Genomic DNA, 27,516 nt, shown 5'->3' with positions numbered 1-27,516 from the left:
AGCCTTATCTGGGTCTCGCATGAAGGTGGCAAGGGCCCAAACACTTGAGCCATCTTCCACTGTTTGCCCAGGCTGCTACTAGGAAATTAAATTAGAAGTAGAGCAGTCAGGACATGAGCCGGCTCCTACATGTGGGCTGCCAGCATACCAGACAATGGCTTTACCTGATCTGTCACAACATCCTCACATTATGTTTTAAAAGTCTGTTTGTATAAGAAATATTTTCTTGGGAGTTTGCATTCAATCTAGCAGTTAAAACATCCACATCTCGGGGCCCAGCGCAGTGGCTGGTGGCTGAGGTCCTCACCTGAGCACACTGGGATCCCATATGGGTGCTGATTCTTATCCTAGCAGCCCCGCTTCCCATCCAGTTCCCTGCTTGTGGCCTGGGAAAACAGTTGAGGATAGCCCAAAGCCGTGGGACCCTGCACCCGCATGGGAGACCTGGAAGAGGATCTGAGCTCCTGGCTTCAGATCGGCTTAGCTCCAGCCGTTGCAGTCACTTGGGAAGTGAATCATTGGATGGAAGATATTTCTCTCTGTCTCTCCTCCTTTCTGTATATATCTGACTTTGCAATAAAAATAAATAAATATTTTTTTGAAAAAACCACCCACATCTCACATTGTAGCACCTTGGTTTTCAATCCCCAGCTCTGTTCCTGGCCCCAGTTCCCTGCCAACACAGACCCCAAGAAACAACAGTGCCACCTCGAAAGGTACCAGCCTCCCATGTGGGAGACCTGAATTGAGCACCAGGCTCCCTGCTTCAGCCCTGCCATGACACATGGCATCCTGCTCAGCCTGCCATGGCTGGCACATGGCATCCAGGAGAGTGAAACAGCAAAGGAGAACACTCCTTTGCTCTTTTTCTCTCTCTCTGCCTCTCAAATAAAAATTTTAAAAATTCTTCTGATCTTCTCTATCATATTAACATCCATGTCAATGTCATTCCTCGGTTTAGTCCAAATCTTGGAGGGATTAATCAAGTCCATGACAGCTGAAAACATGTTTGTATGTCCTGTGGGGAAGCGGTTGTTCATGCTTTGTTTCTGATATTTCTCTCTCATGTCACGTGCTCTGTCTTGTCAAGAGTGAACATTTTTCTGGCCAACATTCTGAGCTCCATGGCAGGGTGCTTTTGCTGCCCTCTGTTGACTGCTGCCTGCAGTTCTCTCTGTAAGGAAAACAAATATGCCTAATGTGCTACTCTGGCTTGGCATTTTCACTTCTTCTTTAAAAAAAAAAAAAAAAAAAAAGGATACTTTTATTTTTAAAGATTTATTTTAAAAGTCAGAGAGAGAAGAGACAGATTTTCCATCCACTGGTTCACTTCCCCAAATGATCATAAGGCCCAGCCTGGACCAAAGCAAAACCAAGAGCCAGCAGCTTCTTCTGGGTCTCCCATGTGGAGCCCAAACACTTGGGCCATGTTGAGCTGTTTTTTACAGGCACATTAGCAGAGAGCTAGAATGTGGGTGGAGCAGCCAGGTCTTGAACTGGTGTCTTTATGGGATGCTGGGCATCGCAAGCAGTGGCTCATCCCAATACACCGTGAAACCAGCTCTGCTTTTTCTCTTCTTAGCTAACTCGCTCTATTTCCCCTTTCTTTTTGTGCACTTTAAGATTTCAACTAAAGTGCTTTTCTGGAGACACAGAGGATTCGGCTTCCCTTGTGTTTAGTGTCTGAATTGCTCCTAAGTTAGGAATAAATAGAGCCAGGCTCTCCAGAGCTCCTCTGCCCAATTTTCTTTATCACTGTTCATGGGAGGGTTAAAAACCACAGAAAGGAAAGTGGAAAGCTGCACCATACATATAGAAGTTCCCCAAATCACATGACAATTACAACATGGGCGCCTGTATCCCATCAATCAAATTCCATCTTGGCAAGGTGCGCTATTCAGAGTTCTCCCCACACCCTCCGGAACAGAGCAGGTCTGGCCCGGTGGGCCTTGGCTTTACTGCCTTTCAGATCCCCAGATCCTCTCCCACTTGAGACTCTCATGTTTAACCTTTCCCAGTAGAAGAAAATCAATATGAATTCTTCCTTGTTCAGAATCGATGGCTGTCCCCTGGCATCCCAGCCATCTCGCCTTGCCGGGCAGCCCGGTAAATCTGCAGCTGCCTCTACAGCTCGGTTTGTCGTCTTCAGTCGCTTTCATTTTTAATGCAGATCACTTTGGTTTCTTCTCCCCTGGGGGCTTGACAGATAAATCTTGGCAGACATGTGCAGGGTCTACAAATGAGATGCTGGAAAGGGGCCAGCCCACCCAGAATTGAATTGTAATGGACAAGACACCCTCTTGGTTCCACTTAAAGACCAGACTATTCGTATCCGTATTTATCGGTGATTACCTCAGTAGGACCTGGGTGGGGAGTGCCCAGGAGGAAGATGCTGTGGAACTGAGGAGCCACGATGCAATAACCCGCTGGCCAGCTCGGCCTCTACTGCAGGTGGACACAGCTCAGACATTCACCCTGATCTTTCCAGTGCCCAAAGAAGAGAATGGTTTGGATATCCTGGATCAAGAAAGTCTATCAGAAAATCCCTACATGCTGCTTACTTACAAACCTAGTGAAAAATCACCTACCTGATTTTCTTTTCTTCATAAATAAACACATGAATTGCACTGTTGAACAGCAACCTACAAGGAATAAGGGGTAAATATTTAATGTTAGTTCATGAGCTCTGCCTCCCATATTCCTTTGCTCATGCCAAGTGTTTGGCAGTACTCAAGTCTGGGGTTTCTTAGGGACACAACCAGAAGCCTGGTTTCCATTTGAAACAAACTTGGTTGCTCCTTGGAAGATAGTCTTGTTTCTAAATTTGATTTGTTTTCATGCATTTGAAAGGCAGAGCAACAGGGAAACAGAAACACTTAGATCTTCCATCCACCAGTTCAACTTCCCCAAATGCCTACAATAGCCAGGGCTGGGCCAGGCCAAAGCAAGGAGTCTAGAACTCCATTCAGGTCTCCCATGAGGGTTGCACAGACTCAACTTTTTGAGCCACCACCTGCTGACTCCCAGAGTGCACATTAGTAGGAACCTGGGCCCCATCATAATGGCTCAATGGCTAAATCTTCACTTTACAAGTGCCAGGATCCCATATGTGCATCAGTTCGTGTCCTGGTTGCTCCACTTCCCATCCAACTCCCTGCCTGTGGCCTGGGAAAGCAGTCGAGGACGGCCCAAGGCATTGGAACCCTGCACCCACATGGGAGACCCAGAAGAGGCTCCTGGTCCTTGTTTTGGATCAGCTCAGCTCTGGTCATTGTGGCCACTTGGAGAGTAAACCAACGGATGGAAGATCTTTTTCTCTCCTTCTCTCTGTAAATCTGACCTGCATTTCCAATAAAAATAAATAAATAGATAGATACTTTTTAAAAAGTAGGAAACTTGATCAGAAGCAGAATAGCCAGAACTTAAAACAGACCCTGTGATATGAGATGTTCGTGTCCCAGAAGGTGACCCAACTACTTCACCAAACTCCCACCCCCAAACAGTCTTTTCTAACTCTGAATTTTTTTCCTTTCTTTGATCAGTGGACTATGCCAGTTATTACCAGGGCCTATGGGATTGCCATGGTGACCAGCCAGATGAACTGTCCTTCCAACGGGGTGACCTCATCCACATTCTAAGCAAGGTAAGGACGCAGAATGTGGGACTGGAATCAAAGGGGATGATTTTCACTCTTGGCAATACAACCGCTTTAACCAGGATTGTTCCATGTGTGTGCTCCGTGCCTCTTTTACACATAATATAAATTCCCACTGACTTAGAGTTGTTAGCAAAATTTTTAAGCAAAAATACAGACTCAAGAACCAATTTTCAAATATAAAAAGCATAACAAGGTCGATACTGAAACAATCCTGATCAAAAATTGATCTTTTCCAGGGACTTGTACTGTACATAATTTATTATCATATAATGCTATTGAAAACCTTCTGGCTAGGTAAGCCACCTGTGTTTCAGTTATAAACAAAACTATGACTGCATTGCACATGAGGGGGAGGAGTCAGAGCTAGTTAGCTCGATTGGTTTGAGCAACTCTTGATAAGTCCAAGATAGTGAACCCAAACCCATACAGGCCCACTAACTTGCTATTCTGTTTCTCAGTCATAAGCTAACCCCTAGCTCCCAGCAAATCATTTCACGAACAGCATTGTTGATCATAAAGAAATGGCTTTTTAAAAAGTAGCAGTAATTTTTGCAGATCCATGACTGCATGTGAAGATTCAGGGCTCATGGGCTCCAATTGGGGGGCATCAGTGACATTCTGTAAGTGGGATAAGACCATAAGTCCCTTTATACTAAGAATGTATCAAAAGTCCTATCCATGCTATCAATATCCACACATTTTTTATGAATAGGCACAATTTGCTGTTTAATTGCTGAGTGTGCAGATTCCAAAAAAGAGCATTGAAAACCCGCTATGTTGCTAACCTGCCATTGACCATTTATCTTTATCCTGGGAATGTTGTAAGCGGCTCAGAAACATACCCTGAGCTCCCTTGGGAAATAGGCCAGATCTGACCCAAAGTACTTGTTGGTGTTGCAAAGACTCAGGCCCCTTTAAAAAAAAAAAATTTCAGACCCAACCCTTTTCGAGAAGGAGGAGGCAGTGAATGGGCTCTGCTGAGCACGGCCACAGTCTTATAGCGGATTTCTCTCTCGGATCCCTAACTCTGCACCACCCCAGTGCCATTTCAGTAGAGCTCCGATACACCAAGAATAAATTGGAAGCAAAGAAGGGAGTGGACACCAGCCTGATTGGTATTTCAAATGCCCAAAAGCAAGGTTTTCTGTGTAATAGAATTTGTGTACATTACCACCCTGGCATTACAGGGGTAATCGAGTTATCCACTCAGGTGTGACCGGGCCTCTGTTTGCCCAGAGCCTGCAGGTGAACAAATGAACTGTTTACATTGTCTGGAGGTGCCTGCAGCGGGAGGGAGCCGCAGCGAGCCAGACTGCCGGCTGGCCTTTTCACGATGATTTTGTTTGCTTTGCATGTCTTTCGCCTTTGTTAATGGCTTCTCACTGGGGGTCCCCTTTCACCAGCTGGAAGGGTCTGCACAGTGGCCTGTCCTGCTGCAAGGAGCTCTCTTACATTTTTAAGAGATATCAAAGACCATGGGGGAATCAACCCCCACCTGCCTTTTTTTTTCCCCCCTTAACACAATCCTTTTTCCCTCCCTCTGTTACTACAGCCAGCCTATCAGAGCCTCCTTTGGTAAGAATACCCTGGCTGCCTTGGTTCTCTCAGCCTCCTTCTCCACTCTTCTGGAAGCTTCCATGTCCATTTTCAGCCCATAAGGCTTCCCCAGCCTTCCCTGTGTTACTAATGCCTGCATATCAGACGGAGTAAGTTCTCCCAGCTAGAGCTCCATTGCCGTTCTTGCTGTGGTTCTGGGAGCACTTCTGATTGAGTCTACTGCTATTACCTAACCTAACGCACCAGACAGAAAGGCGCCTTCGAAGGCAGCCCAGTCCATTCCCTTGCCTCCCAGAAGCACGAAGAAGCTAATTCAGACAGAAAGAAAAAAACAAATTATTTCCTTTCTAGTCCCAGCCCTCTGTCTTACAGGGATGGAGTCATCCAGAATGTTCTCTCCTATGGATCCTAAAAGTTGGTCTCAGCTGTCTGGCTTTGTTGGACTCAGTTACCCTCTTCTCAAACCTGGATAGTCACAGCTGACCTAAGTGGAGTCCTGAGAAGGGAATCTGGAAAGTTCCATATCCCTTGCTTGCTTGTGTCCGGCAGGAAGGGGCTGCTGTTAGGGACAGAATGGGTCGGTGTTCCTGACCAATGCAAGCAGCAAGCCTGTGGGTGCAGCTCAGCATGCCTAGACCTGCTTCCTCCCCTGTGAGGTGAGGGAGGAAGTGTGTGGGGTGGCAGGTCAGCTTCCCACTGCCTCCCCCCTCCCATGCCACTGAAGCACTTCCATGCAAAACCCCTGGCTTTGTTTTAAGTCACTCTGGTTAACCCAAGTTTCCACTTCCGCTTGCCCTCTAATTTCCCCTTCTCTGTCAGAGAAATATTCTGCATATTCCTGTGGTGGGGAAGTGGGCTGGAGGAGGCAAGGAGGACGGGGGTGGGAGAGCTCTCTGCATTGGCTTCAATCCGGTTCGGTGTCTCCTAGTTGCTTCTTTTTCTTTTTTCTTTTCTTTCTCCCCCCCCCTTTTTTTTCCTTTCCTTTGCTATTTCTTAGTAATCACCCAAATGTGATCTAAACTTGGAATTCTGGAAAACTTGGATCAAACGCAGGAGAAACTTTTAGTCTTGCCTTTGGGTAGGAATGGTACCAGCAAGGGACAGGGGCACTATTCATCCTTTTAAAAAAAAATCTAGAGAGAAGACAATTAGCTGAACAAGAAAGATGCACCCCTTGGATAAGTAAGTGATGGGTTATTTACATGGCCCTGGACAGTGTCATTTAATCTTGCTAATCCTTGGTTTCTGGTTAAAAACTGGGAAATAACTTCTATTCCTAGGGTTGTTGTGATTTATATCAAGCAATGCCTGGCTGGGGGAGGTGTGGCTCAGCTTAGAACCCGCAGCCTAAGGACACCTGCACCCCTATATCAGAGTGCCCCGGTTCACAACTTCTAGATGACGTGAACTCTGGAAGGCCATAGGGAGTGGCTCAGGTAGTTCGGTCCCTGCCGTGCACATAGGAGACCTAGGCAAAGTCCCAGGTTCCTGGCCTTGGCCTGGGCCATTTGAGAAAGTGAACCAGAGGGTGGAAGATCTTCCTCTCACTTTCTCTTTCTGTCTCTGTTGGTTTCTCTGCCTTTCAAATAAATAAAAATGAATAATTGATTTTAAAAAATAAATCAATTGCAGGCATCATGACCTTTTTTTTTTTTAAAGATTTATTCATTTTATTACAGCCAGATATACACAGAGGAGGAAAGACAGAGAGGAAGATCTTCTGTCCAATGATTCACTCCCCAAGTGAGCCACAACGGGCCGATGTGCGCCGATCCGAAGCCGGGAACCTGGAACCTCTTCCGGGTCTCCCACGCGGGTGCAGGGTCCCAATGCATTGGGCCATCCTCAACTGCTTTCCCAGGCCACAAGCAGGGTGCTGGGTGGGAAGTGGAGCTGCCAGGATTAGAACCGGCGCCCATATGGGATCCCGGGGCTTTCAAGGCGAAGACTTTAGCCGCTAGGCCACGCCGCTGGGCCCAGGCATCATGACCTTTAAAAAAAGTCCTTGGTATGTTAGAAATGGAAACTATTATGTGCCCTTCACCTCCACTAACAGGCAAGCCTTTGGGTCACTGATGGGCATGCGCTAAAACTTCAGTCAGCTACTGGGGAACTGAAAAAGAAGGGAAAGTGGCCTGTCTTGTCAGTTTTCCACAGAGGTGCTATACAACACAAAAGAAAACCACCCAGGGAGGAGGCCTATGTGGAACTCCATCACTTAGATTCTCCCGAAGTCTCTTCCAGGAGAGACCAGAGCTGCGTGTCCACGCTGTGAAGCAGCAGCAACCAATGCCACTGTCAGCAGCAGGACCCCAGCTGACCGCTGGACAACACCTCCACATGCCGGTACATCCGGGCCCCAAGCGGCTTCATGCCCTCTTAATTCATTACGTTCCTGTTGCGATCATAAATGATATTTAAAGGAGACTTCAATAACTAATCCGATCTGTGTATCCGGTGGATGCTCCCCATGCTCCTTTTGGGTCCAGATATTTCTGAACAGCTTTTCCGGATAGAGGGACTGAGCCGGCCTGCCTCCCTCCCCAAGAGCCAGGACCCAGGGAAGGCCACAGCGGGGTGCTTAACGCTCTTCAGTGGCGCCAGATTGTGGGGCTGGTGCAGGTCTTCTCAAACGTAACCGATCGCTCCTAAGAGCCCGCCTCTCCTAAATGACTCCCCGCGAGGCCAACGACCACCGCGGCAGAATTCAAGTCTGAATCGAGCAGGGAAAAGGTGTTAGAAAGGCCTGTTCACTCAGCTGCATTTTAATTTCCTTTTCAATCTTGTCCCAATTAATTTCACAAAATTAATCTCACAGAAGTAAAGCCGGCAGCACCGAGGCTGTGGTTTCAGTGTGGCGGTCGCTCTGCCTGAACATGAAATAGGAGCTAATATAAAAATCCATCTGCCGTGTTTGAAATACATGCCGGCTGCTGCTTGGGGCTGTCTGACATTGCAAACATCAACAGCGCGGGGGAAAGTGATTGGGGGGGTTAGTGGCCATCAGTGCTTGGCAGGGGTTCAACAACAGGTGTACTCCAAAAATCCATTCAGCCTGGGCACCAGGCATGACAAGGCAGGTGCTGAATCACCCTCCGTGCAGTCCCACTCTGCCCGCCCTGCCATCCCCCCAGCCACCACCACCAGCTTCCTTCCTTTGATCTGAAGAGCCTCAAGTGTCCTGCGGCCAAGCAGGCTCTGGGAGAAGGGAGGCAGAGACAAGTCCCAAGCCCCAACTCAGAGGAGTGACCTGTCCTCCTGGCTCCAAGCTGTCTCACTAGAAAACCTTCTCCCTAATAACAGGTGCTTGTCCCACTGTGCCAGGTAGCACTGAAAGACCTCCCACTCACACCCTGGGAAAAAATAAGCGACTTATTTTCTAGAAGTAATTTACAGTGTTGACACAAAGCATAAACCAAGTTCAGAAACTGACTCGAACTAGAAGGAAGAGACACCCCCATACGTCTGAGGTAAACTGAGTCAGGAGCCTGCCTCTCCACAGCTTGGCGGTGTGCCCCATGAACTGGCCTGAAGTAAAGCCTTGTCCAGCACCTCATTTCCATGCAGAGCAGCTCTGGAAGGGGAAGCTGGGCCTCAGTGGTCTGCTGCCTCTCCAGTGGCAACTTAGCAAGCCCTGCAAATGGCTGCCCTGGCCCAGACACATCAGGTTTTGTGTTGTTCCCCCCCCACCCCCCCGCTGATGGAGGCAAGCAAAAGCCTTTCAGATGAGGTCAAGGTTAATGTGAAACACTTGATGCTGTCAGGTGGCCATGGACCTCCTAAAAACTGTCACCATGGGTGAGAGCTACCTGAACTCAAACTGAATCAGAGCTCCAGACCCAGCTCCAGATCCTGTGCCCGCAGCTGCCTTGCCCAGCGCATCTGCTACCCCGGGACACTACACCCCACTTTCCTCACCTCCTACTTCAGTGGCCACTTGGTAACTGGAGCCCTTTCCCCTCCCTTGACTCCATCCTTGCCAAAAGAGATTGGTCTACTGTGAAACTCGCCTCAGCAACAGCAGTACTTTTTCCTTTAAGTGTGCTTAGTTGAATGTGACAACAACCCTCATAAACACAGATAAGTTAATTTTTTCAATTGCCTTAAATGAAAACATTTTTTCCCTTTTTTTTTTTTTTTTTTTTAATTTCAGGGCTCTGAGGGAAAGGAGGTGTTTGGTGACATCTAGTGTCCATTCGGGACTTCCTCAGGCACTGCACCGACTGCTTGGCGGGGTGGGGGATGGGCAGGGTTATGTGGGAGGTAATTTGGGGGCAGTAAGTGGGGAGATAGGGGCCTGGGGCACAGCCTGCCCAAACTGTGATGAAACTGATCAATGCCTGTCAAAGAGCTGTGATTCACCCCTGACCTAACCAGAGGGGGCGGGAGAGGGGACAACCATTGGCAGAGGAGGAGGGGGATCTCTTTTCTTATTTATGATGGTGCAAAAGAGAAACCAAAGCTGGCCCCGTCACCCCATTTCATGTTAACAAGCGGGTCAACACTGGGCTGTGATGACGAAGATGATGATGGTGATGGTGTTCTCGCTCACTAATAACCCCGATGGGAGGCTGCAGAGTTGGGAAGCTGGGGACAGGATTTGGGGTCAGCTGGAAGGCAACGGTCACACACCGGTCAAATTCAGTGGAGGCCATTCCTTTCCCCCAGACAGGGACCAATCGTCTAGAACAAACCCTGGCAGCCTCATTCCTTCCAGGTAATTTTTATAAATGAGGGGACACCCCTTACACAAGAGGACAAAAGGGAGAGGGTGTTTGTGTGTGTGTGTGTGTGTGTGCGCGCGCGTGCATGTATGCCTGGGAGGCTGCCTACAAGAGGCCCATTTGCTTATCACCCCTATCTGGCCAGTTATTTAGAAACCCATTTAAAGGAAGAGAGAGAATAAGGTTGGCGTTTTCCTCTTTAGTCTCCTTATTCCTAAACTGTTGTCCTGGACAGCATCCTTTACTTCATACACACACACACACACACACACACACACAGCAGCAGCAGCAGCAGCCAGGTGCACGGTCCCAGACCAGATAATTAACTATGGAGTGCAGACAGAAATGTTTACCCAGAACCCCATAAGCCTTGGCGGGGTTAGGTTAATGCCCAGAATCGCTTGGTGCTTCACAAACTGCACTGTGAAAAAATTCTAGCCATTTATTCTGCAGTGAATTTATAACAAATGCCGTTAAAGGCTTCGTCTTTTGACAGAGGTAATAATAAATTCACTGTTAAAGACGGTAGTTTAATTCCTTATACCTCCAATACTGCACAGAATAAACCATATTCATCACTGAGTAATTTTTTACCACATAAATCTTTAAAACTAACCGGTGAAGGCTGTTGAGACTGAGATATTGTGAATTTATTAGATGTGCCCATGTAGTATTGGATTCAGAGGTTTCCATTCGAACATATTATGGGGGAAATTTGTGTCTTTAACTGTGACATTCCCTCTGCCGCCGCCACCCGCGTTATCACCAGCAGCTCCTTCAGAGTCACCTGCACGCTTATTAGGCAGAGATTTAGTCATAAACGCCTCGCTCATCTACCGAAGAGGCTGGCTGACATTTCGGCGAGATGCCCTATTGCAAAGGCGGCGCCCAAGCTTTGTCTCAGCGTAATTATGTTCTCAAAAGGCATCCAGTCTCCCCAAAGCTTTCCTGTCGGCAATTCTGGGCGCTCCATGGGCACAGCTCTCCGAGCAACCTAGCGAAAGGGTGATGCAAATGATGGCCTCTCTGCAAACACGCACGGGAGAGTGACTCCTCAACGGGCTACAGGCTTACCTACGGGAGCACAGCAAACCTGGAATTTGCAGACATTCCCAGACGTGACAGTATTTAAAGCTAATAAAGAGATCATGTTGACTCAGCTTAGAAATCATAGACGATGGTTTCCAAAAACTTGCCCCTTTTTTTGTACGAACTTTCATCTTGACATACACCACATTAAAGACACCATATTAATCCTCAGCTTGGAACAAAATCCTTTTACTCTACCATATCAATTTGGAGCACAGATCCGTACCTGAAAGATGGAGCGTGTTCCCAGGCTTTCCCGTGATGTGCAGGAGCAGTGACATTTCAAGTAACCAATTGATTATGTCAAGTTGTAATGCCCTCTCCAATTTCATTAAGGAAACATTCATATTTTAACATTTATGAAAACTTTTTTTTTCTCCTGCTCCATGCGGAGATTTCAGTGGCTTATTCCTACGAACATTGTGTATTTGGGAAAAGTTCCAAATAAGGAAAACTTCCACAGATCCCTGTGAACTGTAGGATTTTTTTTTTAATAAAATGAAATAAAATCTGTTTCTGTTAAAACAAAGAAGAAGAATCTGACAATACGCGACTGCAGCCCATCAAAATAATTGCTCAGACAGAACCCAGCTAGAAAGATAAGCATAATATGAGCAATTAATATTCAACATTTTGCATTCTAGTCAAGAGGATGTATTTTTCTGTGTAATGTGGCCCATAAGCTGATAGTGTTGGGATTTGAGCTCCGGCTCCTTCTCTGTGTGTGAGGATTAAGGAAAGGAAAAAAAAAAAAAAAACACCATGACAACCCTGCTCCATCTGTAAATGAACCAACATCTTGATTTTATAGCTCCTTGCTTTGTAAAACTGAGGAATGAAACAAAAATTACTGGATGCCTAAGTAACACTTTAATTCTGAATTCATTTACGCTGTAGCTGTGTAGTTGTCACAAACCATAATGCAGTATTTAATTAAAATAACACAAGTGCATCCAGATATGTCCTGGGGTAGCGATCACCAAATTATAGCCAATGCCATCCGTATTTTATTTATGAAATGGGCAGATTCTAAGGTGCAACTAGGCTGATAACAAAGACATAAACATTTTAAACTTGCATTTTTAGAAAGCCTTTTTTTTTCTTCCTGCCGCATCTTTAGATTTTGCCCTGCTTCTGGGGTTGTGGAAGGGGGTTTGTGGGATTGTTTGCCTGTAGATAAAGATCTCTCTTTCTAACTCCTGCTTTTCAACTATTGACCTCCTAAGTCTTCTGGCTGTGAAATCCCTGTCTGTTGTCATGGCGAGCCTTGTGCAATTCACATGGGGCATCTCAGGCAGAACTTGGATGTGGATTTTTCAGGAGGGTGGGAGGGGGAGCAAACGTTTGCAGCTCCCGGGCCCCACACTGTCTTCCTGGCACCTTTGTTTCCACCTATAAATACCCGTTATGGCTTGCACGCCTGCTTGCTCTATTCTGTAGCTGTTCCCATGCAGACTTACTGCTCCTTTTCATAAACGCATAGCATCTATCTCACACGCACCCACCATCTATCTCCTTGCTCCCATTGGCTGTCCCATCCACCTCCTTGTCTGCAGAATTATGTTCAGCAAGGTCCCGATTTATAGGAAATAAATAATGAAAATGGAATGTACTGGGAAAGATAATCGAAACATTCAAATTGTTATTTTTCACTGTACTTTACACACACGGGGGCACCTGTAAACACCTAGGAGAGGTGTGGGCTGGTTCCTAAAAAAAAAAAAAAACGGTAGAGCGTGCTGACCAAATTAGTGTCCAGTTTTCTTTTCTCTGTCTCGTCTCTTCTACTCTCTAATATTCCGAGATCTCACCATTTTGAAATGGTAAAGGATGCTGTGTTTTTAGCTTCCATTCTTGCAGCCGCTTGGTCATCCTATCTCCGACAAGTTTTTGTGGCCACTTAGCTTTGATAAGATAATGCTAAGCATTAGGAAACAGAAGCAATAATCACCATCACCTTTAAGGGGGAAAAAAGCCTTTGTGGATGCCTTGGGAAGGTTCCTAGACAGTGGTGTCATCACCCACGGCCAGACCCCACAGCAAGGGTCTTCTGAAGAAAGGGTTGTTCCTGCACACTTGTAATTATTTTAGCCCCTTTCACAGGTCACGTACAAAGTTAATTTCAATTGCTGCTAATTTCCGTCCAGCAAGAGTGCGGCACTTTCAACCGCCCCAAATAATTGGATTCAAAACAAATTTAGGAAATTGAGTGTGTGAGAAAGCAAATAAAAATATCCTTTTGGTAAGGAGGAGGGTGAAAGTAGTAAAAATGGCCTCTTCTTTTTTTTTTTTCTCCCTTCTTTCCCCTTCACAACTTTGCCATTAAAGTTGCACCTACAGCTAGAAGTTTGTCCGTGAAAAATGGTCATTTTGTTTCTCTGCTCAAAGAATGTTATTAAAATGCTAATTTAAAAGAAAAAGGAGTTAAATATCTAGCGATGGTGCATTCTAATTGCAACCATAATGAGCTCTCTAAATGTGCGTGCCCCTGACACACACAGAGCATAAACAGCAGTAAACAGATCATTAGTACCCGCGTTCATTTATTCTGGCGACCTTACCATGACCCCACCGAGGGTAGGGTGAAAAGCAGGTGGATCTGGCTGTGACACCCCCTAGAGGGATCCAGGAAATGAAGCTATAAGCAGTTGTCATGGAAACGCCTATGTGTGCAGATGATGTAACACACCGACAGGCTGTAGGGCTCCGCAACTGGGACGCTGCCTCTCCCTGCTGCAACGAGCCTGGGGATTAAATTATTCATTCCTTTAATTCACAAAGCAAAAAGGCATCCTAATTTTCTTGGTGATGGGCAACTCTCTTGCATTTGTCTAGGGTCTGGAACGTGGAGACTTGTCGTCCTCTCTTTCTCCAGAAACCCATCCCAGTTTCCTGTAGTCTAACCCCAGCACACAGAATCTGGTCAAATCAGGTGGGGAAAAGCAGCAATGAGCATCTAACACCCTATACCTATATGCCCAAAGGGGAAACAGAAGACTATAAACTAGAATTAAGGACGGTGCCCTCCTCAAATGATAAGAATGTGGTAAGCAGGGACAGATGCATACTTGTCCTGAACAAGGTGGCTTTGTCTAGTGCAGGGCAGGGCCAAGGCTGGCCTTGGGAACTCCCAGGACTCGATGGCTCGGCCTAAAGGAACTGGCCTCCCATGAACACATCGCCCCAGCAAGGTGCAAGAAAACCGCGTAAACCAGCATCTGCTCCTGCCTCCCATGTCCAATTGAGGGAATCGAGATTAATAAAAATAATTCTTTGGAGAATGATTCCGCTCCATCCTACCCTATTTTGCACCAAACAGCCTCAATAACCTTACGGCAACAGTAGAATAACTTTTCTCCTTTAAAAAAAAAAAAAAGGAAGCAGGAAAGACAATCTCTGGAAATTATTTTAAAATAAAAAATCTCCTGGCCTGCACCTCCCCCTGCCCCCCCTCCCGGTTGCACTTCAGATGAACCTGTGATATTGTAGCAATGGCCCTTGAAGTGCGGTGGGGAAGGTGATTTAGGAGAATATTAAAGGCAATGTGGAGATTCAAGGCGCCTCTCTCAGGGAGATCTGGAGAAATACACAGCACAGATGGGCCGAGCAGATTAAACATTTCCGTCACATTGTTTCCAAATTGTGTTGTGGTGCCTGAGGCTGGTACTGCGGTCAGAGCAAAGCAGCGCAGTGCAGAGCTGCGAGCGAGCGGCACAGTTTATGGAATCCATATTAATATGCCCGTCTCACATGGGCTCACAATCCTATCCGCTCGCAAATGGTGCTGTCGATTGCTCCCGGATTCTGCGCTCCGCACCTTGTTTGTGCCCATCTGCTGAGTGTTTGCCTTCCCCATCTCCCTTCCCTCTTCCTTAGGTCAAGTTCAAAGTTGTGTGCTGCCTCCTGGACTGTCTTCCCCTCAGCTCTGCTTCACCTCCCCTCTATCCTGCACGGTGTGTGACTTTGCTGTCCCACAGGTCAGTGTGTCCATTCTGTTGTGCTCACACTGACATCACTGGCTGTGTCCCACGCATACACAGGCCCCGCACACCTTTCCAGCCTGCCCTGCTCTGGCCGGGATCATTGTCCGCACTGACCCTGGTCAACACCACATGAGTTTCACAAGGCCTTGCCAGCTGAGGCCCAAAGCCCTCCATCCACTTCCACCAACAAGGGGTGCTCTCTGTAGAGCCATTACCAGGAGCCCCTCATCCACTTTGGCTGACCACCCAGCCCACCTCTGTCCCCTTTGTTAGCCTCCCACAGCTATCCCCCTTGTACCTAACCCAGGCTGATCGTTCTCCCAAGTTAGTTATGCAAGTTCCCTGAAATTTCACAATAAATAAAGCTGGCTCAATTGAGGCAAATTTAATGACTCATTTTTATTAGAATTTATGGACTGAAACTCTGAGTCATGGAAAAAAAGAGAAAATAGATGGCCAAGAATTTAAAACACAATGTAAAAATAACAGCCTGGAGAGACCCCTAAGTGGCCCAGGGTGGCAGCCACGCCCCAAGCACAGATACTCTGGCAGGCTGATGCTGCCAGCCCACCGGCCACCAGCTGTCACATCCTTGGGGAAAATCTTTAGAAACCACCTGCACCTGCACAGTGCCTCTGTGCCAGCTCCTGTGCTCAGCCCCAGAAGCTAGAAGGATGCAGAATTAGGACCCTTCGTTGACCTAATAATTTATATCCTGAGAAAGTGTGAAACACCCCAAACTGGATCAGGAGTACAGGATTTAGGGGCCAATCCAGAGTAAAAATATAATGTTTATAGCCAACCTTGGAATATTGCAAGCTACTGTGCTTAGGAATTCAAATTTCCCCAGTTTACTAATGATAATGTATGATATACAAGCACTAATCAGATAAATAAGCAATCATAAACCAATCATTCTGTGATTGATTGGCTTTTCCCATCCATCTATCAAGCCTTTATTGATCTTTTGTGTTAGGGGCTGATTGATTGTTCTCTTAAAGAAGCATTCTGTGGTCTACAGTAAGTACTGATGTGGTGAACTCTGGTGGCTCAAGGAACCCGAGTGTCAGGTGTGTGCTGGGAACTTGGTCCTTGTCTGGGACTCACAGCCCCATCTGACGTTTCTATCAGGAACATTCTCAAGGGACAGTGCTCCACGAGCCATCACATGGATTTGCCTGGAAGCTAGGAGAAGACACCAGAACCTTTAAGTCACAGCTCGAGAGGGGTGCCTTAGGAGGATAAGCCTGTGAAGAAGGAAAAGACCCCACAAGACCAGAGCCTGGGAGAAACGACCGGATGAAGATCCTTGCTTCTGTCCCGCTGTCTGCTTTCCAAAGGGCAGGGAGCACAGAGGGAGTGGCCACACTGGGCCTGAGTACAGACAGGTCCAGGCCAGAAAGGTCTTCTCCTTTTCCCCCTAGAAGGCTAGTTCATAAACAGCATAGGACCCCTCAACCCCTAGGGAACCAGCCGAAAAGTCCCAGGGACAAGGCTTGTGTGCAGAGACACGCCAGACTTGGTGCCCATTTCTGGGGCCATCAAAGGTCCCCTGTCCATCCCCTTCTACCCCTGTCACCACATCCATATACAGGCCAGGGATTTGCAGACTGCAGTTTGAAGAGTCCGTGTCCCAGAGGATGGCGCGCTGCGTCTGTTAGAACAGCCTAGGATTCACTGAGCCTAGAAATTGAATTCTCATCCCAAGACAGGATGGTCATTCCAGGTCATGTCTGTGCTACTCCAGGGGAGCCTTGGAAGAGCTTATACAAATAGGAACCAGCAGGGGAGGAGAGAAATTAAAATGTAGCAATCATGGAGTCGGGGTATTTAATCTCTTTTAAGGCTTATGATAGGCGCCTGCTGGTCTTCCTCTCCCACACCCTGAGTACCCACAACACCTCCTGACAGGGTATTTGCAGCACCACATGGGCACTCACGGCCTTGTGACAGGAGGAGCACCGAGGAGGTCTGTGATCGTCTTGAAGCCATCAACGGCAATGGGAAGCCACTGGAGGCAGTGTACCGCTGTGAGACGCGCCAGCATCGGTGGCCACACTGCTTCTCATTTATAGAATTCACTGTTCTTTTTATGGAAAGTTTGGTAGGGTTTTGTTTTATCCTTGTGGCTGGAGATTAGCAGCATAAATCCTTTGATGCCAGTGCACTGAACCTCCACAAACACTTCTGATGGTTGCTGATGGCCAGCACCGCCTCTGTTTCAAGTTCCCCCCACTCCACACATCCACGCCAACAACAATGGCTCTTCTAGCCAAGGAATGGAATGCAGGGAGCCAACTTGCCAAGATTTCTCTGTTGGGGGGGGGCGGGTAGGAGTTCAAGGACGTGGGGGCAAGGTTGCCATGGAGTGAGACGGCTGCGAGATTTTTATGATGGAAACATCCTGTACTTCTTTCAAAGGCAAGGCATCCGAATAAGTTTTGTAACCCAAACCCAAAGGTTGACGTGAAGGATTATTGTGGGGGTTTTTTGGTAAACAGCTTTTTATATTCTTACCTAAAGCATCATGAAAATATCAGCCCTATCACCCCAGATACATGCACAGGTACCAAGTGCAGGCAGCATTATGAGATCCCAACCCTGTCTCTTGTAGGGGTGCGTCCTCACTTTGAGGGTGGAGGCTCTCCTACATGGAGACGCTTCCGGTCTCCTGGGAACTTGTCAGCATCCTCCCACGCTTTCCAAACATCTGGGCCTAGAGAAGTCAGACTTCATGGGAAACCATGACCCCAGAAATTTAGTTCTCTCTGCCATCCTCAAACTAAAATCCAAGAATCAGCAACTTAATAAAAATTCAGTAAATTAGCACCTCTAGACAAGAGCAGAGTTCATTCAGGGCTGGGGTCTGCCTGGCTGAGCCAGTACTCTCTCCATTTTAATAGTTTAATAAAAATTAGCATAATTAACGAACATCTGTATGATCCAGAGTGGTGCAATTTGGCACTTGGAAACGAGGACTTAAACATGATTGCTGTGAGTTTAATGTTGTTTTAATTCTTTCTGGCACTGTGCAGTGAAATAAACGTTTGGTGGTGATGGTTCTCGGCCGGATCTCATTTGCATTTTTCTCCCTTTGATTATGAGCAATTGTGGACTCCCCAGCAATTCATCAAAGTAGAAATTATTTTAAAATACCTCGTGGTGTTTAGACTGGGCTGGAGCAACGCACGGGGGATGGTAGTGGGAGAGAAGGCTAGAAATGTTCCATTCATGCTTTTGTTGTCCCAGCCCCGCAGTCCTCTCTGTGTATCCAGCCAAGGGAGGAAATCTGGAACAGACAGATCTCAGGACCTGTGCAGCAGGAGACATCTGGGCTCTGAGACGCTACCACCCTGCTTGCACTTCCACCTGCTCTTCCGTTTGGAAGGGCAGAGGGTTGATTTCATTCATTCAGCCTCTCACGGCTGCGGTGAAGCAACTGTATCTGCAGTGGGCAGGTCAGCGCTCCCCTCAAGCAACAGTGAGGTCACTGGGAGGTAGGCCTTTGCAGGTGCCCTGCTGAGCCTCATCTGCTTCCTGTTTTGCTCCCTCTTGGAGTTGGCAAAGAGCAGCTTCCCGAGGCCTGGTCTGATGGCTAGAAAGGAGAGCCTTGTGAAGTGTTGAGTCAGTGTCAGGGGGTCCTGAACAGTTCCTCCCCACCCCTCTGGGGGGCAGCAAATGTCTTCTGGGAACCCCTGCAAGGAATGGAGATGACAACATCTGGCAGGTAGAAGGCTGCACATCACAGGCTTAAGCGAGTTGACTTTGATCGAAAGACTGTCCGATAGCACTGGGCCGCCTGCCTGTGAGATTGCAGATGAGGTGGGAGGGATGCAGAGCAGGCGTTTCCTCTTCACAGCCAGGCCTCATCCACACGCACAGTCCAGAGGACCCGGTCAGCACAGGGCAGCGCTGAGACAAAACAAGACAGAAATGGCCCTCACCTCAGTACTGGGAAAATGGACAGGAATTTGTACCAAAAGGAGCTTAAAAATGTCCTGACATACATTTTTTACTTTTTTTTTTTTCAAGATTTATTTATTTTTATTGGAAAGCCAATGTACAGAGAGGGAGAGAGAGAGGAAGATCTTCCGTCCAATGATTCACTCCCCAAGTGAGCGCAACAGCCAGTGCTATGCTGATCAGAAGCCGGGAACCAGGAGCTCTTCCGGGTCTCTCACGCAGGTGCAGGGTCCCAAATCTTTGGGCCGTCCTGGACTGCTTTCCCAGGGCACAAGCAGGGAGCTGGAAGGGAAGCGGGGCCGCCAGGATTAGAATCCGCACCCATATGGGATCCCAGCACATGCAAGGCGAGGACTAGGCTATCGCGCCGGGCCCCGACATACATTTTTTTTAAAACAGGGACAGGTGTTTGTTAAGATGCCGCTGGGGCAGCCTGCGTCCCCTATCATAGTGTGAGAATCCGAGATGGTGTGTGTGTGTGTGTGTGTGTGTGTGTGTGTGTGCTTCACAAATAAAAATGAAAACAGATAAAAAAAATTTCAAATATCCTGACAATCATAAGCTAAAAGACTGGGGAATTTTCCATAAGGTAGTGCAAACTGCAGAGAACACTTGCCTTGAAGAAGGACAGGGAAGAGAAAGTGTGAAATCGCAGGATGCGATAGATACATCCCAGTATTTATGACTGGTTTCTTTAAAAGGCAATGCGTGGGTTGCTGCGTGACCTAAAGGTTAAGACAGCTGCATCTCCTGTGGGAGTGTCTGGGTTCTAGTCCTGGCTCTACTTCCAGTTCTAGATTCCTGCCACTGCACACCCTGGAAGATGGCAGCTGATGGCTCATGAACTCGTGCCCCTGCCACCCAGATTGAGTTCCAGGCTGCAGGCTGCAGGCTGCAGACCGGCTCCCAGCCCTAGGTATTGCAAGCGTCTGGGGAGTGCACCAGCAGAGAACACCTCTCTGTCTCCTTTAACTCCTGTCTCCCTCCTTCCCCTCCTCTCCCTGCCTTTCAAATAAAAGAAGTAAGATTTTGTTTTTTTAAGGAAAAGGAAGTTTGCCAGTCCCACAAGGATAAAGTCAATAGTCTTGCTTCTTGTGATGCTCCCTGGTATTCAAGAAGCCGTCTGGGGCGACTGTCTCCAAAGGCAGTTGATCTCTTTCTGCCACAACCGTTTCAATCAGCAGGGAAATAGCTTGGCATTAGTTGTAAATAGATCTGCTCTGCTGAGAATATGAACTCCCACTGCCCCGTTCATTTCATCATCACCTCATTTTAACAGGTATTTATTTGGCCCACTCTGTGCAGAGTACCACACTGAAGCTGAGAATGCAACTGCAACAAAGAATTGCAGCCCTCATGGCTGACTGTGAGACAGACAGACAGATGTCAGGCAGCATGAAGAACTCCCACTCAGGGAAGGGCCTGGCACTGGGGACCACGTGGACCTCATCAGCATGGAGCTGGAGGCGGTTTCAGAAGAGACTGTGCAGTGGAGTGTTGAGGGATGCCTGGGGGTTAGGCCAAGGGAAGGCTCCAAGGTGAGAGGCGCCTGTGACTCATGGGAGCAGCTGAGACAAGTTCTGTTCTCCTAGGAGGACACCAGATTAGGGAGTGAATGACAGTGCTAGGCAGTGAGTGGTGCCATGCCATGCTGAGCCCTGTCCATCTTGTCAAGAAGCTGAAAGGGGCCAGGATCTAACTCAGCGGTGAGACACCCACATGCCACATGGAGGTATCCAGGGCTTGAAACCTGGCTCCAGCTCATGACTTCAGCTTCCTCCTAATGCACACCCTTGGGAGGCAGCTGTGATGGCAACCACAGCACAAGGGAGAGATGCAGCAAGGGCCTGCCAAAGAGAATGAGGAGAAGCAAGCAGGGAGATAGGAGGGAACCATGATAAAATCAGCAGCAGCATAGAAATGAAGAGAAGGCCTCAAGGAGGATTGGTAGTAGCAGCACTGCTGAGAAATCAAGTCCCTTGAAGACAGACTACCCAGAAACACTGAGCCATGAGGAGGTGGTAGGAGGCCAGGTGGTCGGGAACCTGCTCAGAGCAGCTTGAAAGGGGCAAATGGAAAAGAAGAAAGTGAGCAGCAAGTGGACTATCCCTTCCAAGACGTTTGGAGCAGAAGTCTGCATTGTCAGGCAGAAAGGGCAAACGTGTGTGGTAGAGGCCACCTCGGAGTTGCTCTCAGATCTAAGAGCAGCTCGGACACGTTCCGGTGCTGACTGAAGGCACCACACCACAGACCCCATGCAACCTCATCTCTAAGCAAGAGAATAGGAAGGTTGCAAACCCACAGTGTGAAGGAGAGCTGTAATTCAGGACAGGGTCGCCTCCCCAAATCCAACAGGAAAGATGGCCGTCGGTGCAGACAAGTCCTTGCTCCAGTGGCTGGAGGTTGACACATCTGATGACTGTCGGCTTCTCACTGAAGGTGGACAAAAGTCATCAGCGGAGGGGGAGCGGGAGCAGCAGCTCTGGGGGAAGGGAGACAACGCTATGGAGAAATAGCAGGTTCCCAGTTCCTGCTAGCGACCCTGAGGCTTCTGGGTTACCACTCTGGTTTTCTTTCTAGTAGAACTCAGCATCTGGGCTCGGCAGCGTGGCCTAGTGGCTAAGGTCCTCGCCTTAATCCCATATGGCCACTGGTTCTAATCCTGGCAGCTCCACTTCCTCTCTGTCTCTCCTCCTCTCAGTATATCTGACTTTGTAATAAAAATAAAATAAAATAAATCTTTAAAAAACAAAAAAAAAAGAACTCAGCATCCAGTAGTGCAAAAGCAGTTTGCTCCATGATTCCTTGTGTCCAGTTGAAACAGGATACAATTCCCATGCTTCAAGTTTTATGTTAATTTTTCTTCATTAAGAAGAAAAGAAATTATTCTGGCATGTTCGGGGATAGCCCTAATGTGTTCAGCATGAGCTATGCCTCTGAGAAGCACTTCTGCATTCCAAGAGTTCTGCCCTCAACTCACAGCCACCCAGGTGCACTCCCGTCGACGGTGCACTCAGCCCCTTGTTGGTTGCCTCTTTCTTGGTCCTGCCTGCCTCCCACTGATGTCCCAGTCCACCTCCGCCTCTACCAGAGAAGGACTCTTGAGTTGACCCACCATGTGTCAAACCCTTCCAGCTGTTTCTGCTCAGCTGTGTGGCTTATACCCCCACACCACAGGGAAGGGCTGATTCCCCCTCTGTTCCCACCAATGAGCAAGGCAAGACTGGGGCAGCATAAGGTCACATGGCTACTAAATGACCAAGCAGGAGTTCAGTCCCAGCCTGTCTGACTCCAAGCCCATTACTCTATGCTGAGAGCTCCTGAGGACCAAACGTGTCCCAATTCGTCATTATATCCTCCTGGGGACTCCACCAGCACTTGGCACATAGAGGATGTCTGGTACTTAACAGTATTGATTTGAACTCTGGCTTGACCTTCTGAACAGCGACAGTGTTCTCTGAAAAAGGCCTACTCATCTGTTTGGTTAAAAGACATTGGGGGAGAAAAAGCTCCTTAGGTTTGGCATTGGTATCCAAGAGGCCAAGTTTATGGTAGAGACAAGAAGACAGGACAGTGAACACGTTTGCTTTCCTATGCTATCTGACTTCTTTAACAATCTCATCAAGGGTGTGAATGGTTTATGCTGATGGTGCCAACCAAGGAACTACCTGGCACCCGCCTGGCAACGCATGTGAGGGCTGTAACAGACGGACAGGACCAAACTCCAGCTGACCCCCGGCCTCTCTTCCTTCTCTAGGAATATAACGCATGTGGCTGGTGGATAGGAGAGCTCAACAGCCTCATCGGGATCGTGCCAAAGGACTATCTCACCACTGCCTTTGACCTGGACGAAAACTGAAGCTCAGGCAGCAGTCCACCATCCACGAGCCGCCCTTCTGGTGAGTGGAACCTGTCAGCCATGCGTACGTCCTCTATGGGAGATGGGAGTCATGAGGGAGGTGGCTTTTCCTCCCTTTCAGTAGAGACGCTAATGAGTCACCGTCAAAACTAAATGTGCCTGGAATGTTTTTTTTTTCCTAAATCTAGGGGCTGTGTGCTTTAAGATTTGGTCCAAGTAAAAGTGACAGAGAAATTTAAAATCACAGTGACTTCATTAACACACAAACTTTTCTTCTTCCTCTCTGCATTCTGCAAAACTCTGGAGGTGCAAGTCCCAGGCACTAGCTCTTTTTCGTCCACTCTCTGTGGCCAGCTTTCCAGGGCTGCCTCATGGCCAACATGGGTGCTCCTGCGGGTCAGAACATCCCGTGGGATGCAGTCAGATGCACTCTGAGGTCCTAAAGGATATGGCTCATCCTGGAGGAGCAAGAACGCAACGCTGTGCTTTCAAACAGCAGGGGTGACTGGCTTGGACAGGATAACAGTGAGATCCACTTTGGTGCAGAGTGGTTTTGTTTGGGATGCACCTGGTGACAGAGGGAACCCAAGACCGGTGTGCCTCATCTTCCAACGTGAAGTGGGGGCAGCCTCCATGGTGCGTGGGGTGGAAGATGACCTAAGTGGCCTACTCTCCTTGGAACCTTGCAGGCCGGGGCCCACGCTAGTGCTGTGACGCAGCTGTGTGAATTCATTGGAGAAAGTATATAAGGCTGGCTCCCACTCCCCGTGCCCCTGGACGACACCATGCTCCAGCTCAGGCCCGTTGCACAATATCTGACATTGACACTGTCCCAGAGGGGCCGTGGTTTCCTGACCATGAAGTCAGGGGAGCTGGTTTTTCTATGCAGTCTAAACAGTCTCACCCCACTTCCCTCTTTTTTTTCCAATTGTTTCAAGTGATTTATATCCCCTTTATTCTCTTGGACCCAATAATTCTACTTCTTGGAGTTTGTCTACAGCTGTAACGTGCGTACGTGGAAAACGGTACACATACAAGAATATTCATTTGTAGCAACAACTGATTGGAAATGGCCTAAATGATCAACAAAGAGCTACTTAGGTCATTATAGTACCTTCATCAACTTGAATTTGTATAACAGCAAAAAAGGAAACATTATGGAATGCATCCTGAAATATGTTAATAACTAAATGAAATAGTAGCAACAAAGAGGGGTAGGCTGAAGCGGCCCCATTTTGGAATGGAGACAGCGTGTACCTGTTGTTGTTGTTTAATATTTTTTAATATATAGGAGATCATTCTGAAAGGAGAAAAAAATGAAAAGATTGGTTACCTTCGAAGAGAAACTGGAGACAGACCGCTGACCACGGAAGATGTTCCACCCTACGCCCCTTCATCCTTCTTACTTTGGATCATAAAAGCCCATGTATATCTCTTTCCCCCTTTAGGGAACATTCTCCCCTCCACCCTGCATTTATAGAGAAACTGAGCAAGAGCTTCAACTCCCTGCTGCCACCACCCACCACTGCCACAGACACCCAAGTGGCAGCCACCTTACAGGGACTGCAAACCACCAAAGAGACAAGTGGTTACAGACACACTCCCCAAACCTGTTCCTGACCCTGCCTGGTCTTGGCTCGCCGCACCCTCCCCACGCATCCACACACCTGACCGAGAGAAGGCGCCCAAAAAACTGGAGGAGGAGGAAGTTCACTGTTGCGTTAGCTGATTTGAAAAACACAAATAAACTTTGGATTTGATTCTTTGCCATGCGTGATGGTGTTCAGTTCCTTTCTTGTTTTATATGAGGGACAGAGACAAACTCCCATCCAGTGGTTCACTCTCCACCCCCACCCCGAATGCCCACCACAGCTGGGACTGAGCCAGGCTGAAATCGGGAGCTGGGAACTCCATCCAGGTCTCCCAACGCCTGAGCATCACCAGTGCACCAACAAGAAGTTGGAGTCAAGAGCCAGAAGCAGATTAGGGAAGCCAGGTACTCGGACATGGGAAGTGAGCAACTTGACTACTAGGCCAAGAACCCACCACTGAATTCCTTTAGGTAGTGGTATCAAAATGCTGGTTCTGGAGTCTCACCACCTCCAAAGTGGGAGAGTCAAAGAGAAAAATAAAAGCATGGGCCAGAATTGTGGTCAGTGAGTCCAGCTGCCACCTGCCATGTTGGCATTCCACATTCGAGTACTAGTTTGAGTCCTGGCTGCTCTGACTGTGATCCAGCTCCCTCCTAATGCACTTGGGAAGGCAGCAGAAGATGGCCCGAGGACTGGGACTGTGGCAAGCTGGAGTTCCTGACTTCAGCCTAGCCCAGCCCTGGCTATTGAACCATCAGATGGAAGAATCAATCTCTCTCTCTCTCTCTCTCTCTCTCTCTCTCTCTCTCTCTCTCCAACTTTCAAACAAATAAATCTTAAAAAGAAAGAAAACAAGGGCCCGGCGCAGTGGCCTAGCAGCTAAAGTCCTCACCTTGAATGCACCAGGATCCCATATGGGCACCAGTTCTAATCCCGGATGCTCCTCTTCCCTTCCAGCTCCCTGCTTGTGGCCTGGGAAAGCAGTTGAGGAGGACGGCCCAAAGCCTTAGGACCCTGCACCCATGTGGGAGTCCTGGCTCCTGGCTTCGTATTGACAAAGCACTGGCCGTTGCAGTCACTTGGGGGGCGGGGATCATCAGATGGAAGATCTTCCTCTCTGTCTCTCCTCCTCTCTGTATATCTGCCTTTCCAATAAAAAATAAATAAATAAATCTTGAGAGAGAGAGAGAGAGAAAGAAAGAAAAGAAAGAAAGAAAAGGAGAAAGAAAGCAAAAGCCAAGACAGAGAAGAGACGTGCAGTTATGTTTCAGATCCGATCCGAATTGCCTCTGAAGCCCAGGTCAGCTGGCTTCTAGTTCACATCTCAGATTTCCTGTGGTTGGCTACAGTTGCCTTCCTATCTACAGCTGCTCCATGCATGAACTCACCCAGCAGCAGATACAGTCATGTGTGTAATGATCACAGATAGCCTTTTTTCTTCTTCTTATTCCCTGAACAATACAGTTGAAAAACAGACTGCATTGTATTAAATATTACAGGTAATCTATAAATAATTTAAAATATATGGGAAGGCCCTGCACGATAGCCTAGTGGCTAAAGTCTTTGCCTTGCATGCACCGGGATCCAATATGGATGCTGGTTCTAATCCTGGTGGCCTTGCTTCCCATCCAGCTCCGTGCTTGTGGCCTGGGAAAGCAATCGAGGACGGCCCAAAGCCTTGGAACCCTGCACCTACGTGGGAGACCCAGAAGAGGCGTCAAACTCCTGGTTTCAGATCAGCTCAGCTCCGGCCATTTGGGCCGCTTGGGAAATGAATCAATAGACAAAAGATCTTCCTCTCTATCTCTCCTCCTCTTGTAATATCTGATTTTCCAATAAAAATAAAGTAAGTCTTTAAAAAAAAAATCTTGTTTAAGTGCACGTATCAGCGCTGGGCCTCCTCAGTAGCTCAGACAAGCAGTGGACAGCATATCCAGGTGCACATGGAGGACATGGCGGTACATTGGAGCCTCCAGAGGATGCCTGGCACCGTGGCAGAGCAAACTGATCAACTATTCCAACCAAGCGTTGGCAGTGAATATCTGGGCAGACGGAGACTCTAAGGTGGATCATAGCAGCCAGTGGATTCTGGAGAGAGTTCATCACAATTAGAGTGGCGGATTGACAGCAATTCAGGACTGTGGAACTATCAAAACCTCTTGAGAACTTCATGGCATTGTAAAGTTCTGTTTTTCTTCCTGTTGTTGATTTTGTGACTTTTCATTTAAGGGGATGTATAGCAACTGCGTAATGGAGACTATCATATCCAAACGTGAGGATACAATGCATCAGGCAGCTCTACTTCCAGATCAAAGATGGACTACCAATGAAACTGTTAATGATATCTTGACAATAGGGTGCTGGACTCTCTGCCATTGTCCATACCCGCAATGATGGACATATGACTGTTTATGAAGAACTATACTATAGTAATAATAGAGGAGAATTCGGGGGGGGACTTGGGGTGAGGGTAAGGGAAATCCCAAAGCCTATGGAACTGTATCATAAAATGATAGTAAAAAAGTAAACAAAAACTTGCTTAAATAAATAAATAAAGTATATGGGAATGGGCATAGCAAATAAAGCCACCACCATATGGATGCCAGTATCATGTCCTGGCTGCTCCACTTCTGATCCAGCTCCCTGCTAATGTGCCTGGGAAATCAGTGGAGGATGGCCCAAGCGCTTGGGGCTCTGTATCCATGTGGAGATCTGGATAAAGCTCCTAGTTCTTGGCTTTGGACCAGCCCAGCTCCTGCCACTGCAGCCAGTTTGGTGAGTAAATCAACAGTTGAAAGATCTCTCTCTCTAATTTCCAAATAAGAAAATCTTTTTTGAAAATAAAGTATATGGGAAGATATATATTCACCATTTTGTATACAAGACTTGAACATCATATTATTTTTGTTACCTGAGGGGAGGTCCTAGGATACATCCCCGGGGATACTGAGAAGCAACTAGGTTATTTAAAATATTTTTTAAAGATTTATTTATGTGAAAGGTAGAGTAACAAAGAGTGAGAGAGGGAGCTTCCATCCACCAGTACAATGGCCAGAGCTGGCCCAGGCCAAAACCAGGAACCCAGAGCTCC

The 27,516-nt window shown here is 47.7% G+C and overlaps 1 protein-coding gene across 4 annotated transcripts in view; it reads left to right on the top strand.

The window, feature by feature from the left end:
• Positions 1-24,599, top strand: part of SKAP1 (src kinase associated phosphoprotein 1) — a 268,003-nt gene extending 243,404 nt beyond the window's left edge. For 3 of the 4 annotated variants that reach the window (XM_058675490.1, XM_058675487.1, XM_058675491.1), the window contains 3 exons: positions 3,543-3,643; positions 22,732-22,873; positions 24,282-24,599. In XM_058675490.1, the coding sequence (XP_058531473.1) occupies positions 3,543-3,643; positions 22,732-22,833 (203 nt within the window). In that variant the 3' untranslated portion in view covers positions 22,834-22,873; positions 24,282-24,599. The remainder of the gene's footprint in view (positions 1-3,542; positions 3,644-22,731; positions 22,874-24,281) is intronic. The other variant, XM_058675489.1, reaches the window with a different exon arrangement.
• The last annotated feature ends 2,917 nt before the right edge of the window (positions 24,600-27,516 follow it).

The sequence above is a fragment of the Ochotona princeps genome, chromosome 17 (genome assembly GCF_030435755.1).
Source record: "Ochotona princeps isolate mOchPri1 chromosome 17, mOchPri1.hap1, whole genome shotgun sequence".
NCBI classification, from domain to species: Eukaryota; Metazoa; Chordata; class Mammalia; order Lagomorpha; family Ochotonidae; genus Ochotona; species Ochotona princeps.
This window is presented reverse-complemented; position numbering and strand designations above follow the sequence as displayed.